Below are 15,886 nucleotides of genomic sequence, written 5' to 3' on the forward strand. Positions count from 1 at the left end.
TTGGAAGTTTGCCCAACGACAGGAAGGTAATAGAGCAAGTGACTGCAAGTCCCTTGGGGAAGATTAGTGCTTCATACCCCGTGTTAGGAAGTGAGGAGCAACAATGATTTAAAGATCGCTCTAAATCAAAGTTATGGTTTGCTGAATGATTTACTTTTTCACAAATTAAAAACCTGAACATGGAGTATGCATAACACAGTAATAAGCTATTACATACCACTGACTTTTTTTTTTTAACATGGAATGTACTACAGTGTTCCCTCGCCACTTCACGCTTCACTTTTTGTGGCTTAATAAAAAAAAATAGAGCCATATTGGCAGCCATATTTCTTGTTTCAAAGAGATGAGGTCATGCTGCAATGACGCATCTTCCATTGTTGTATCTCGCCAATCTCATCCACATTAATAAACCAATGTCCCTTTTGAGCAACATTCAGCAACATATTGTGATAGGTTGCTCTGATAATACTGCAATCCGTGTAGAACGACATCGTTTTATGAATATGAATGCACATGATGTCACCATTCATAAGTGACGGCAACACTCATGATTCATGAATAAATTCTCTTGCAATTTCTTAAATGTTTATACTGTAAAATGCACGGTGAGCGCATGTGTCTTTGCAATATCGACATCGTGATGAATGCGTTCATCCTGAAGCGAAATGGAGCATCACAAAAGCCTGAAGACACTTGGTCCTGTTTGGATTTAATAATCCATGACAAAGCGAGGAGTGACACCTACCTCGTCCACCGACTGAATAACAAATGCTGTCAAATATCATGAATGGGCAGACTGCATGTTTTCAAAATGCAAATCACGGAAGCACACCTGACAATTTCCCCCGGAGTCCGTTGAAAAAGACTCCATCTCTTAAATGGACGTGAATTCCTCGCAATAGTTGTTCTCTCTCGTCCTAAATGATGGATTGTTCATCAAAGATGCATGACCCCGTGTATTATTTTGCAAAAACATCTGATAAATTGTTTTAGATGGCTTATTACAATGGCGTCATTGGCCTGGCGTATTAAATTATTGCCAATTGAGTAAATCACAGACTTGAAAATAACCCATCACTGGCCCGATGATGATGATTTCTCCTCTCTCCCCACAAATATCACCACCTCTGTCGGAGCTCATTTTAATCACAAGGAATTTTGTCATCACTCATATCTTATTAGGACTTTAATAAGATAATGACTGAATGGGAAGACATTTGCAAGGCAAGGCTGTGTGTACGTGTGTGTTGATTTATGAAGGGTATTAGAATCGCAGGGATTAATGTTGCTCGGTTGGGAAAAACATTGACTGTCAGCACACCTGCCTACATGCAAATGATCGCTTAGGGTAGACAAGCGTTGAAATGGAGCAAAAGCCAGTCAGACAAATCTTTTCCTGATGCAATTTTTGGCAGCACGGTGGGCATTTGGCTCACAGTTCTGAGCGTGAAGGGTTGAAGCACTCCGGACTGGAGCATTTTTTTTTTTTTTGTGCAACTTTTAACATATGTCCCATGTGCATTACGCTAAATGTTCATTGTTGTACTTTAAATTCCATGTGATGGTGTATAAGGCCAAATAATAATATCTCAGGCTTCTTCCACACCTGTGGATTCATGTGTTCGCACGCACACACAAATATATGAATCTTTTTTTTTTTACCCTGTTTTTCATGGAAAACCTATATTCAATGATTATTTTAAAGAGAATGCGAGTACACTTTTCCATACGGAATTTTTTTTTGCACTGAATCCAACCAAATGCCCTTATTTTGCCTTGTTTTTCTATAATATATATATATATATATATATATATATGTGTGTGTACGAAGCCCGGTCATCCCGCAATGTGGCTGATTTAAAAAACTAAGTTCATTGAGCTGGTCATGCGTTAAAGTTGGGTGACCCGTTTATCACCTTCTCAGAGTCCCATGAGTGTTGGGAGACAAGAGAGAGAGGTGAGGAGGTGGAGCAAACAGAACAACCCTGTTTCCTCTGACCTTTTGCGTCCCAAAGGAATACAACTTTGAAAGAAAAGTTAAGGCGCTCAGTAACTTGGGTGAGGATTTCAATGTCAAATTGATCCTTTGAGTCCTGAGGTGGATCTTTCTCTGATAAACATCCAGGCATAGGTTTTATTTGGGTTTAATTGTAATCAGGAATTAGCAGGACACATTTTGATAGCAAGCAAACTGATTGGTATTGCCCACTGTTGCTATGCAGATTGTGGTAAGCCGTCATCTTTGAAAGCCCGCAACTCTTCTTTCCTCTTTGAAACGGCATAATTTAATGTCTAACGGGAATCTGGTTTGATATGAGCCACCACTTTGTCTTTGTTTTGAGATTATTTATTCACAATATGATTGGAGTGTTGTCGAGGATGTGCCTGCTGCACGTCTCGGACATGAAACAAGTCCCACATAAAGGACACTGTTCCATGGTGACAATAGTGCACAATTACCGGTAGTCCCTACCGAGTTTGCAAAGCCTGTTCCTTTGAAATGTGCAGGAGGTCGACCACAGTCAAATTATTTTCACATGTAAAAAGATGTTATCATTTCTACATAAAAGCAGATGCTAATTTGCACACATGCATTCCTGCAAACAGTTGACATGAGTACATAGTACGGGGGGAATATTGACACTCTCCACAGATATAACTTGAGACACCTTAAAGGCTGTGGATTATCTCAAATGGTAAGGCACATATTTCTTTTTCAGATTGTCTTTGACACTTAAAAAAACTCAAGTTATTCAACATCAATGCAAGTTGCTCACAGAATTTACATGACACGGTTTTTATGCTAAATGTCCGGACCCAATTCGCTCTATTTCTCTGGTCTTAGGCAAGGAATTGATCCAACACCTTCTGCATGAAAGGTATCAGCATTTAAAACTACACTACTAGTGTACAGAAAGGGTTAGGGTTAGTGGTAGGGTTAGGGCTAGGGGTAGGGTTAGGGTTAGTGGTAGGGCTAGGGTTAGGGTTAGGGTTAGTGTGTAGGGGTAGGGTTAGGGGTAGGCCTAGGGGTAGGGTTAGAGGTTAGGGTTGGGGTTAGGGTAAGGGGTTAGGGTTAGTGGTAGGGCTAGGGTTAGGGTTGGGGTTAGGGGTTAGGGTTGGGTTAGAGTTAGGGGTTAGGGTTAGGGTTGGGTTAGGGTTAGGGGTAGGGCTCGGGTTAGGGGTAGAACCATCACAGCTGGGTAACACCAAAGGATTTATAAATAGGGTTTATATTTAAGGTCAGTGTCAGGTGACGCTTTTCGCGTTTGGGTTTGGGTCGGGGGTTTGGTTAGGATGTCTATAAAAACACTAATTGTGAAAGATTCAAACGAGGATTGCCTGTACACCAAGTAGTGTCATTAACCATTCGATCATCAGAGCTGGGTTACTCCCAAGGATTTAGAAATAGGGTTTATATTTAAGGTCAGTGTTAGATTACATTTTTAGGGTTAGAGTTTGGGTCAGGAGGTCTATAAAAACACCAATAGTGAAAGATTCCAACCAGGGTCGCCCATAAACGAAGCAGTATCATTAACCGTTCGACCATCACAGCTGGATAACACAAAAGGCTTTTGAAATAGGGTTATATTTAGGGTTAGGGTTTAGGTTGATGGTTAGGGGTTAGGGTTGGGGTTTGGGTTACCATCCATATCTTATTTTTATCGGTGTATTTTAATTTATTATTTTTGTTTCTGTGTAATCTGTTATATTTTAAAATCACAGTATAATAAATATCTTAACAGGAGTTGCCTTTGTTCTATATGTAATAAACAGTCTAGTACCAGTTATGTGTTATAATATTTGAATACTTTTTATTTAATAGATAGGATTCACTTTTGCTATAGACCTAATCAACTGTCTATTAATAAGCACTGAAATGAACTAAATAAAACAACACAAAACAAACAAAAAAACCAAATATTTAAACAAACTTCAATAATTTCCGTGTGCCCTGACAACGTTTCGGCTCCTCCGAGAGAATGGGTTCTAAAATTTGACAGAGGGGCCAGGATCAGATGGATGGATTGTTTTGGTCACCTCACCTCATCTGGGAAAAAAAATACATTTAATTTTAAATGAAAGTGAACAAAAGCATTACAACAAAATATATGTCTTTGAAATACCTCAGTATTTAGAAAATAAAATATTAACAAGGTTTATTCATTTAATTTTTTTCAAGTTCGGCGGGCCGGATTAAAATGCTTAATGCATGTGGCCCCCGGGCCGTAGTTTGCCCACGCCTGGTGTAGTGTATTCTGCATTTGAAGAGCGGGCCGGTCGGCATTCCGGAGCGGCTGCCGAGCAAGGCTGGATTCTTGATGGAAAAGAACTTCTCTGACACACCCATTTGGGTTAGATCAAGATTTTATTCTGGTCACATGCTGATGTCAAGAGAAGTTTCCCGAAAAAGGGTACACGTGTGTGCCGCCCTCTCCTGTATCCGTCTTCTTGTAGGTAGTTGTATGAATACTGTATTCAAATTTACATATGCAATGCCAACACCTAAAACATCTCAGTCTTTTGATCCCGACCAAAACCCCGTAAGGTGGAGGCAGATTCGAAACCGCACATTGTTTTATTTCGAGACAGCTGGTCTATCTGCGATTCTCGGTTATTTCATTACCCGAGGTAACATCTGATATCCACCAGAGGAATGTTTTACAGTCCTCATTGGAATGCCTGTTGGCTGGCGCTATAAGCCCCCACCCACTTTCTTCATAGTTAAGTGAAGAGAACAAAAGCAATCTCAAAATTTGTCTATTGTAAAATAAACCTCAATAGAATTCAAGTATTTGCACTTGGAGAAATCTTGTAACGCTGTTACGTGTACTCGCCCTTGAACTGAACCTTCAACTCAGAGTGCACGAGTGGGCACGAGAGAGAGGGAGAGAAGGGGGGTGGGCAAAAGTTTTTTTTTTTTTTTCGTGTGTGTGTGGGGGTGTACTAGTGAAACACAAGGACGGAAGCACTTCAAAAGGACGAACCAGGATGATTATTTTTTTGAATAAGAACGGAGGGACGATGATGGAAGGGTGCCCAGGTCACGAACGAAGGATGGACTAGAAAAATCGGGTTAAGTGCCCATTTCTGAATATAGCATATATAAATAATGCCTGTGGCAATTATTGCTTATGATGGCAAAATGGTGCTAATTGAACATTTCCATCTTTCTTTATTGTATGCGACATGCAACTGTTGTGATCCGTTGACATCATCGGCTGTCGTGTCGCTGCTGAACTTGAACTGCTCGATGACTTTTGGAAAAGATTGCCCTCAATTTGAGTGGAACAAACATAAATCCACACATAAAGATGGAGGAGTACGTTTGATTCATTCTATTTGAGGAGAATGACCCTTTGTCCTTCATCGCACAAGCGCTGGTCAATAAACAAGTCATAAATTTACCGTGTGGATTTGGAAGCTGCACACTTGTGTTTTTTAACCAAGAGGCCACATCTCAGAGGTTGTGTTTGGCCTTCACGAATACAAATCCATTTTTCCTTTCTTGATTTCCCTTTAGAAAAACAATGTTGTTGTCACGCACACTAAAGAAGTTTCACATTTGATCTTTTCTCCATTCTGCGTCACGAGTTTTTTTTTTTTTCTTATACTACAAATTAAATTTGCACTAAAACCAGCTGTGATAATGTATTATCCTCCTGGGGAAATTGCTTCATTATAATGAGAATAATTGCTTTAATATTAAGTAAGCACAGTTTCCCTTGTACGTAATGATCATCTTGAGTGTTCTGTAATTGGAAAATTATTATATGAAGATGCCATTATAAAATCCCTTCTTTTATGTTGACTGTGCATTGCCAAGAAAGAAAATATTGGTTTACATTCGTACATCGCATTGCTGCCTTTGACCAGCTCCTGCTGTGAAAATCAATATGAAGCTCGGAGATTTTCCAATCAGTGAACTTATATTTTATAATGGGTTACTGTTTGCGCCGCAGCCCTCGGGAAGTCACAAAGTGCAACTGTAATAAAATGTGACGCTAACATCGGAAAAAGGAGTAAAAATGATGGTGACTTTTTGAAAAGTTCACTGCTGTGTGCTTAAACTGTCAGATGACAGGGCAAGAAGCGAAAGTAAGCAAACAGATGAACGATGAAGAAATGGGAACAAGAAAAGTGGGGGAGCTGTCAGTCGTTCTTCGGCTTCTTGGGCTTTAAGATCTGTTTCAAATGCACGCATCTAAACCTCATCCTCATCTGCTGTCAGTGAATGCCAGCTCCATGTCTTTTTAACAACTCGTGACAGAGGAACTGAAGGTCAAATTGCAAAACAGCGGGCTCGGTTTCATGGGACCAAACGTGAAACAGATCATTTTCAAATACAATTAACAGCGGAGTCGTTTGCATGGAATAATTATTTAAGTTTATGAGGATCTGTTGCTCACGGAGCAGAGACACTTTTGTTCATCGTCGCATGAGGAAAGATAAACGAGTCGAGACAGTAATCAAAATGGTGTTGCACGTAAAATGCTGAAGAACAACTTTTTCAGTCCTATACTATACATCAGATGTGGGCAAACTACGGCCGGCGGGCCACATGCGGCCCGTTAAAGGTTTAAATCCGGCCCGCTGAACTTGAAAAAAATTCAAAGAATAAACCTTGTTAATGTTTTATTTTCTTAATACTGTGGTTTTTCAAAGACATATATATTCTTGTAATGCTTTTATTCACTTTCATTTCAAATTAAATGTATTTTTTTTTTCTCTTATTACCCAAAGATAGCTGGGATAGGCTCCAGCACCCCCTGCGACCCGTGTGAGGAGAATCAATACATATCATGGATGGATGTTAAAATATTGTTAAACCTGAAACCCATTTTTAAAGTAATCCTGTTTTTTTTTCTTTTTAAACTTAATTCCTGAACAGGTAGTAGTACAGCACACACGGCTGCCTTTCATGCAGACAGTGGGATTTTGATTCCTGGCTAGTGCACCCTACCACTAAAGTTCTCTACCTCTGGTCCCAATGGGAGGGTTGCATCAGAAAAAAGGCAAAACTATGCCAGTGATTCACTGCGATGAACCCTGCAGAGATGTGCTGAACCTCAACTACAACATTGTGAACACAAGGATACATTTACAGCTTTTGAAGTTGTTTAATGGTATGCTTGATTAAATTTGGACTTGATTCGGACCAGTGAGCTGGCTCAAATATGGCTGCAAAAAGGGGGAATGGAGTTTGAATCTCCTAATTCCTGTTCGAAACGGTAACTTGTCAAGAGATCAAAAAGGTTTGTATTAAAGCCTCACATGTATGGATGGACTAGATCAGGCGTGGGTAAACTACGGCCCGGACGTTTTAATCTGGCCCGCCAAACTTGGAAAAAAAAAATGTAAATAATAAACCTTGTTAATGTTTTATTTTCTAAATACTAGTTTTTCATAGACATACATATTGTTGTAATGCTTTTGTTCACTTTCATTTCAAATTAAATGTATTTTTCCTCCAATGAGGTGAGGTTACCAAAACACTCCATCCACCTCCACCTGGTCCGGCCCCTTTGTCAAATTTTAGAACCCATTGTGGCCCACCAATCAAAAAGTTTGCCCACACCTGGCCGAGATAGTCTAATAAATGTGCCAAGCACCGTTACTCCAATAACTAACTCAAATAACTCAATCATTATTGATAGTTGCAAGCATTTGTAGAACACGTTACATGACTTATGTGCTTAACTCTGATGAATATTAACAAAGGAATGACTATGACTCTGAAAGAAATACAAAATTATCATTTGAACACAATTGCCTTTGCAAAGACACTGTTATTATAATCATTTAAATTGCACAAACTCAAATACCTGCACATTGTAGCGACTTTGCAAACAGACTACAGTACTTTCATCATTCTTTGAGAGAAATTAAGGAAAAACTGCCCGGCAGACGCTGTCATCTGTCATCAATCAAAGGACTCCAACTAGCACCAAAGAACTGCATACAATTAGCATTGAATTAATTTTGCTGTGATGACTTTAAAAGATCCACATCCATTGGAAAAACAAACAGACTGAGAATGTCTTATTTGAATGTCCTCAAAATATGACGGGCAATCAAAAAGTAATGAGCCCAATTTAATTAAACCGACGAATAATTGACATTTGTTCAGAAAAGTTCCGGCGCTTGCTTCAAGGTTTATCTAAAACAATATTTACGCCTAGCTTCTTCCCGTCAGCCATTTTGTTAATGTCATTGTTGGATGTCTGTCAGAAGCAAAGGACTGCGACGGAATTTCTTGCTTTCTTCCGTGGATGCTTTTTTTTTTGGACTCTGGCTCGAAGTGATTAAGCCGTATCTCGTCCCCAGTCATGATACTTTGCGAGACTCAAAAAGCCACCAAATAACAGAAACGTTAACCCAAAATAGACCACCAAAATCATTGTTTCAAAAGAAACGTTAAATTGGAGACCTGGTCAAACTGTTTTTTTTTTTTTTTTTTGCTCAACACCCAAAAAAAATCCATCTGGCTACCATCAGATGTGAAATGCATCCTGCTTCACCACAAGGATTCCAAACCTGTAGCCCGCTAGCCTCACCAAGAATGAGCTTGGGCTATGAGAAGGACAAGCATGTCTGCACCAGATGGTACGAAGCCCACAGAGCCTTGATCTCAACAGCCTGGATTACATGAAAAGACAGATGGATCTGGAAAAGAACTGTAGCACGTTCTCAAAGATGCAACAACCTTCCAGCCAAACTGGACAGTATCCCGGCTTGGGTTCTCTTTTTCCAAGACTGAAACGCTTTATGCTAAACATTGATCTGATCATTGGTCATTGATAAAAATAGTCATATTCTTTTCCTCAAATTATATTTTCTTCAGTAAGCAGCGAACATAACGAACCTACTGCTGTATTTTTGAGTCCTCTAGATGGCAGTGATGGTTTAAATAAAGGGTTTAAAAAAATGGCAATTCATTGTGCTTTCAGATGAATGTTGAACACAGAGTGCCATCTAGAGGAGTCCAAAAATACGACAACTGGTTCATGAAGCAGATTTGAAGCTTCGTTTACCCATCACTAGTTATTCGTTTAAGGTGCTTGTTTCATTTTTGCCTTCGGAAGACTACGTTGCTACTGCGGAACTGGTACAAAGCTACTTTTATCCATGTTCTAAATGCGACATTTGTTATACAGGCATTCCCGCTTTAAATAAACAAAGTATAATGACTTTGGCACCTCTTTTGTGTTGATAAAATATTGTTTTACGTGCATCTGTGCCTTACATGATTTATATTTCCGTAAGTTAAGCTTCACACTGCAGTCGCAGAGTTTGCAATTTGAGTGTTGAATAATTCCACTAATTATTTCCTCAAGGCTCTTGCATAACTCTCATTTAATGTTCCTTTTCTTTTTCTTAACCCACGGATTGGTATTTTCACTTTTTGGTCGCAGAAACATTCAAAGAATGAGGCTCACGCATTCCATGCATTGCTGAAATATTAAATACATAGTGATTCTGATCACTCGCAGAGAACTGGGATGAACCCTTGTCCAGAAATTTAATTGGTATTTCTACACAGCCTAACCACCGCAGTGGACAAAACAGCGCCAGAGCGAGAAGGCTTCAAAGAGTGGGATATCGCTAGAAAGCAACTGATATAGATCAAACCTCAGAAGCAGCTACAAACGCGTTCCATAATGGCAACTGGCCGAACTGTGGCAGCGATGTCTGTGTGATGCCGTGGGTAAAATCGCCAACAAAACTACGGTTGAACATCTGAAGGAAGTCCAAAAGGGTTCATGTGGGAGCACCCTAGGCTAAACAGGTGTTAGCCTTTCAATTTGCTTTTTCTTATTTCCTTGAAAGGCATGGCTTGAAAAAGCCTGGTGATAATTCTTTTTAATAATCGTATTCATGTTTTTGATAGTTTGTGTTCAAGGTTTTGAGTGTCTGTATAAGTCAGGAATAATTCTTAAACAACTGTTTGAGTTTTCCATTATGTTGAAAAGTCTGTTCATGTATTTGTTTGCTTAGACCAGGGGTCCTCAATCCTGTTCCTCGAGGGCCGGTGTCCTGCAGGTTTTCCATCTCTCTCTGCTGCAACACAGCTGATTCAAATGATCAGTTAATCAGCAAGGACTACAAAAGCTAGATAACGATCGTTCAGGTGTGTTGCACCAGTGAGAGATGGAAAACGGGTAGGACACCGGCCCTCGAGGAACAGGGTTGAAGACCCCTGGCTTAGACCTTTATCACTAGCCTTTGCACTTTTTTAGGGCGTGTACTTTTTGCAGTACGATATTCCATATTCTTTCCTGCTTGTCATGATTAAGGTCGCATGAAGGCGATCATAGCTGACTTCAGGAAAAATAATTTATTGGGAACTGAACACGTACTGCATGTATAGAAAGCAAACAAGTGTGCCACCAAACCATCAGTGACTTGTTGTACAATTCCAAATAGAAATTTTCTAACCAAAAGAAAAACACTATAAAACTACAGTATTGGTGAGTTAGTCTCGATACACGAGACAATACTCGATTCAACCACAGGACAATTTAAACAATTCCATTTGGGTGAAATGCAAAACCGATTTTACGATTTAAATGAGATTTTGTTACACCCCTAAGGAAACATTGTATTTTTTTTTAAATGCACTACACGTTGCACTGGTAATAAAATAGGAACTGCCCACCTTAAGACAGAACCCTTAAGGTATTCAGCCCACAATGGAGAAATTTGCAGTTTTGCATCGTAGCAAACTGTTGTGTAAAGGTAAATGTAACCAATCAGAGTTAATGTTGATATCTCAGCCAATCAGAGGGCTTGTTTCAGGAATTTGGTGTTGTAAGGAAAATAAGAGTCGTCATAGTAAACATAACAAGCAAGTCAACCTCTCTCTCTCTCTCGTTATTTGATCACACAATAACGTAACACAAACATTTTTGTAATGATTGTCCAACCAAGCAGGACTATTTAGCTTTAACAGCAATTTATCTACAAAGAAGAAGAGATATTATAAGATGAAATGCATAAGAAATGAAGGGTTGAATTTGAAGTAAACGCAAAGAGTTTACCGAAGCCTAAACCTAACACCTACGTTCGCCCTCATGTTCTGACGTTGTTCATATCAGTAGATGAATGGAAAAGACAACGTTTAGTGTAATACAGCCAATAATGATGTCGCTGATACGACAAATTAGTATGGATGGTTGAAACGACAGCAGATTGCTCTCCCACCGAGGCTAACATTTTGTCATGAAGAGCATATAATTATTTTGATTTTCAATCTGCATTCTGATGTCGACATCTACTGCTGTGACACTCAATACGGCTCCAGATCATTTTATCATTGAATTAACATTTATACATCCTCACCTGACAGCTATTCAATACTTGACACCGTGAGGTGACAATTTCCACTAATATCAGTTTGTTTTTTTGTTTTTTTAAATAGTATATTTTCACACTGGTAGTGGAGTTGTACTATAAGACAATTTAAGGACACCTTAGGTAATTTCAGCGAATAAATATGCTTTCTTGAGTAAATACTCAACACGAACAAGTAATTGCCCATCAAAAATGAGGCACTAAAAATGTAAAGTAGAAAGACAATGTTCAAAAGGCACAATTGCTTTTGAGTATAGCTAATCCATAAAAGACCTGAATTAAACTAAAGTGGACTTATCACAGCAGTGTCTAAGCTTCCCTCAAACTCTGATTTATATTTTCAAATATTTCACATAGTGGACATTTGTCATGCATTGAAAATGATTGCATGTGTTTTTTTTTTTTTAGGTTGGGTATCATTTTGCCAGCACCTGTTCCCGCTATGATTAAACCTTGTGGCAGTCATCACCAAAGGGGGCAGGATGCAATACCGCTGTTAGGGAGGTGGACCCAGACACTGGCAGTTATTTATTTTCCCCTAGGCATTGAAACCGACCGGTCGCGTGTGTATGTGTGTTTCTTCGGATCATCGTGGCTCAAAGCTTGTTGGGAAAAAAAGAGCCAAAGATAAAACTGGACCGGGTTTGGCCAACCATTTGTTGTCTTTATAAGCTAAATAGATGAAATTTCTACTATGTCGTCGAACAAAACACGAGTTGAAAAACATGAAAGGTATCGAAGACAAAACACACAACCAAGTAAATCTATTTAAGATTAAGTGCTGTCTGATGATGTTGCTCAGCTCGTATCTCTGAAGCGCAGCAGGTTTTAAGGGTACACTGCCCAATTCTGACAATGACAAAGTCGTCCAAGGCCTGACAGATGGACGTGTAGTGGCGGAGGGGGAGAGGACAATCAAACACAAGGACACCGACTGACGGTAGATTTAAAGGCTTTTTAAGATGAATGGGAAGTAATGTACAATATGTTTAATCATCAATTCTATAGTTCAATTTGGTTTGCACGAGCTCCAAGTAACATGATTTTCTCTGACCTGCAGTGTCTTTGTGATATCTCGGTCTTCTACAGTAGCCTGGGGTTTCTTAACTGCACAGAATAGAATGTCCTTGCTTCGTCCCCCAAGGCTCAGAGACTTTAATCAATCAATAATTTAATATTTTACAGAAACAGTTGAAATAAATGTATTCTATTGTAGGATAGATTTTTTTTTTTCTGTCATGCTCATTCATTCTCATAGGCGCACAACTGACTTATTATCGTCAAGCCACAATTCAGGACAAGACCAAGCACCACACATACCTGTGATTACAAAACAGCTTGTGCCACAAACCGGATTGATTGCACAGGGTTTCTGATGACGTACAGTCTATAAACTAAATTTGGGGTCTTTTATTGATTTTAAAGTTGGAGAAAATGTTTTCCGTGTTTACTATGGGTGCTGGCCAAACTTACAAGGTTGTCGTTACACATAACTGCTGCCTCTTTCTCCTTCAAGGACGCTCGGTCGGTCACCTGTTACTGTCCACTCTTTTATAAGATTCCAAATGTATTTATTTATTTATTTCTTTAACACTTTTTTTTTAACACTTTGATTTTTAGAAGAAGAGAAAAAAAGAAAAAAATCATAATAACTCGTCAATACAACGATTTAATGGCCTCCCTGCAGAGAAATCGGATTTCCAGTGCTCAAGCCTTAATCAAATGTTCTCCCTAATAGCATGGATGTAACATATAAGGGATGGATAAAATACATTATTTATTCGGGCATCCAGAAGCATGCAAGTCCAGCCAGAACGTTCCTTCTTCAGGGAGGTGCAAGGTGGACGACTGTTTACCGATAGTACTCTTGTTCACGTCCTTCATTTCAATGCTGGTGAAATATAACATGCATGTGTGTGTGGGTGTTTGTGTGTTTTTCTGTATGTTATGACTGAAGGGGAAGCGAGAGGAGAGGGAGAAGATGAACATGCTTTATGGCTATTGTAAAATTCTCCATGGTCCGTCTGCTTGGGAAGAGCCAAGGGCAGAATGTTTATAGCAGCAAAACATTATAAACTACCCCCGTGCATTTTCCTCAAGCTCCTGTGTTTGGACCGCCATGTCCCTCTACCGCTGCAGCAGCAGCAGCAGCAGCAGCAGCGTTGAGGTGTGTCTCCTCATGAATACTAACCATACCTCTGTTTCACTATCATTAACGTATCTGTATTGCCAGTCTTGTCTCGTCTGCTGGTAAAGTCAGGACACCGAGGTGTGCTTCCATGCGGTGAATATCAACTGGTCCTCCTCTCTGATGCAATTCAACGCCAATGCAGACAGAAAACCAGATCATTTCCAAAGACGTCTGGCATCTACTGATGAATAAGATCGTCGTCATTAAAGAGCAGAACAGTGTATCCGTCTGAACGTTTTGTTTGACAAAATGCCTCAGAACGACTCGGAAGTAAATCAATTTTTTTTGTATTGAAGTTGAAATCATGACTGTTTTATTTTGAAGTTAGGCTAGTTAACCGCCACTAATCACGGTTGTTAGCGTTGCTATGGTAACATACCGCATGGCAGAGTGACACGTACATGAGAGACTCAGTTTTTAGACACCCCAAGATTCTGGCAAATAGTGTAAATGTTCGTAGGAGAAGAATTCTAATCCAATAACTTTGGATCAAGAATGAAAGCTTCATTGTGTGTGCAGTACATCATGTATTCCCAAGTCCAGGTGCACTAAGACACTCCATCTGAATCCTAATGCCATTTTACACTAGGAGTCTGAAAGCTGCTGTCAAGGGATATAAGATTTATTTGCCTGTAATTGCCTAATTTTTCCTTTCCTGGAGGCTCGGAGGGAGCCACAGCCCACCCGACAGACAGCCTAACCTTGCCTGGTGAGGAACAGTCCAAGGATGTAATACTGTCAGCTTCACACGGTCCTCGTTGGTGATTTATCATCCTCTCTCACTCCCTCGCTTGCACCTACCTTCTGCTTGAACAAACACTTAGTGAGTTGTTATGGCGCCGCTCATTGAATGTAAACTCAGGTGAGTGCTCTTGTCGCCGCACCAAGGAGGAAAGTGTTGACAGAGGAAATTTGGAGGTGTATAAGATGAGAGGAGACTTGTTGAATGACTACCAGATATCCTGGACGAGTTGTTTGTCAGGATCAATAGCGTCGTCTGGGCAAGCAAGCGTAGGAAGTGCCTTTGTGATGTCAAAGTGGATTCTGGTCAATGATGGCGGCAGACTGATTTTGAGAGTTTAAGTTTGATCGATTAAGGAGCTGATAATGTCACTAGCGTTAGCAGGGCCACGGAGACATCTTTTGGAAAAATGCTCAATTTATATTTCTTGTGTTATTGGTCAACAATAACGCTCTTGTATGTACAAAAAGAAAAGATCAAATCAAACTCTTGTTGGAAGCCTGCCCATTTCATTTGTCATCAAAAAGTGTGAACGGGTAAGTGGGAGTGGTGGGGGTCCTGTTCTGATCTGTCCATTCCACGTTGGAGATAAACTACTTTACTAGGAGCACGTACGAGGTACAGCGACATTTGTTCTCTGCAATTAACAAATCCCTGAAGAACTGTGGACAGAAATCACGTAGCTCTCAAGGACTGAGTCCAGGTCTTGTGCCAGCACTGTGGTCAATGAAGCCGACTGGAAATGAAAACTTGTGGAAGGAATCCGGTCGACACAGGCATGGGGAGGACATGCAAACTCTACCCAAAGTCAGGTATTAAGAGAGGCAAAATGCTAAAATCCAACCTCGGGGGAATCGAGCCTTTTCTGTTGCCGGTCCTACCCTTTGGAATGATCTCCCATTGAATGTTAGGCAAGCCCCCTCTCTGTCCACTTTTAAAACTTGGTTGAAGAAAGATTTGATGCTGTTTTCCACAGGATGCCACAAATGGCACAACATGAAGAATAAAACTGCAGAGCCTGCGCTGACATTTAATTTAACCTTTGGTTGAGCAAATGTCGAATACAACAATTTTCTCTTTTTGTGTGTGTGTGTGTGTGTAAATGAGCATTGCCATTGAAGTTTCATATTTATAAATACCCGCATCTGAGTACATGTCGAGCATATCTCTCTAATGAGAGAAACAACACGTGAAGCATAGCAGTTTAATTTATTGATTATTTCCATCGCTAACAGGATCAGTCAAGGATGTAGTCATAATCAATGTATGATGCTCTTCATCTCCAAAAGGTCATGAGCATTTCAAATTTATAGTCAAGATCAGCATCACAACCTTTTCAGATATTTCCTTTCTTTATTGCTTGCTATCCTGATGTTTTTTTTTTAATGATTTATTTGAAAGATTTGAGAAGCAGTTCTCAGTCATTGTAAACCCACGCATGCAATACGAAGCAAAACGATAATATTTACAAGGCATCTGTGCATTAATGACATCTCCCTTTTTCAAGCCGTGTATTTGTCTAGTTTACTACTTGGAAATGTTGTAGAATTGCATTTCATGCAAATGTAAAAGATCGAATTTACCGTTTGTCTTTGGAACGT

General features: G+C 39.8%; 1 protein-coding gene across 2 annotated transcripts in view; it reads left to right on the forward strand.

Annotated features, from left to right (window-relative positions):
* The window catches only part of lims1 (LIM and senescent cell antigen-like domains 1), a 64,312-nt gene that overhangs the window by 25,960 nt on the left and 22,466 nt on the right, over positions 1-15,886 (forward strand). Inside the window, exon 11 of one of the 2 annotated variants that reach the window (XM_088295979.1) lies at positions 11,761-11,998. The exons of the other annotated variant lie outside the window; for it this stretch is intronic. Coding sequence (XP_088152105.1) covers positions 11,761-11,983 — 223 coding nt within the window. The 3' untranslated portion in view covers positions 11,984-11,998. Of the gene's footprint in view, positions 1-11,760; positions 11,999-15,886 lie in introns of those variants that run through there. 2 annotated transcript variants of the gene reach the window in all.

Source organism: Idiotropiscis lumnitzeri, chromosome 5 (assembly GCF_059441095.1).
Source record: "Idiotropiscis lumnitzeri isolate Australia: NSW breed Sydney's pygmy pipehorse chromosome 5, RoL_Ilum_1.0, whole genome shotgun sequence".
NCBI lineage: Eukaryota > Metazoa > Chordata > Actinopteri > Syngnathiformes > Syngnathidae > Idiotropiscis > Idiotropiscis lumnitzeri.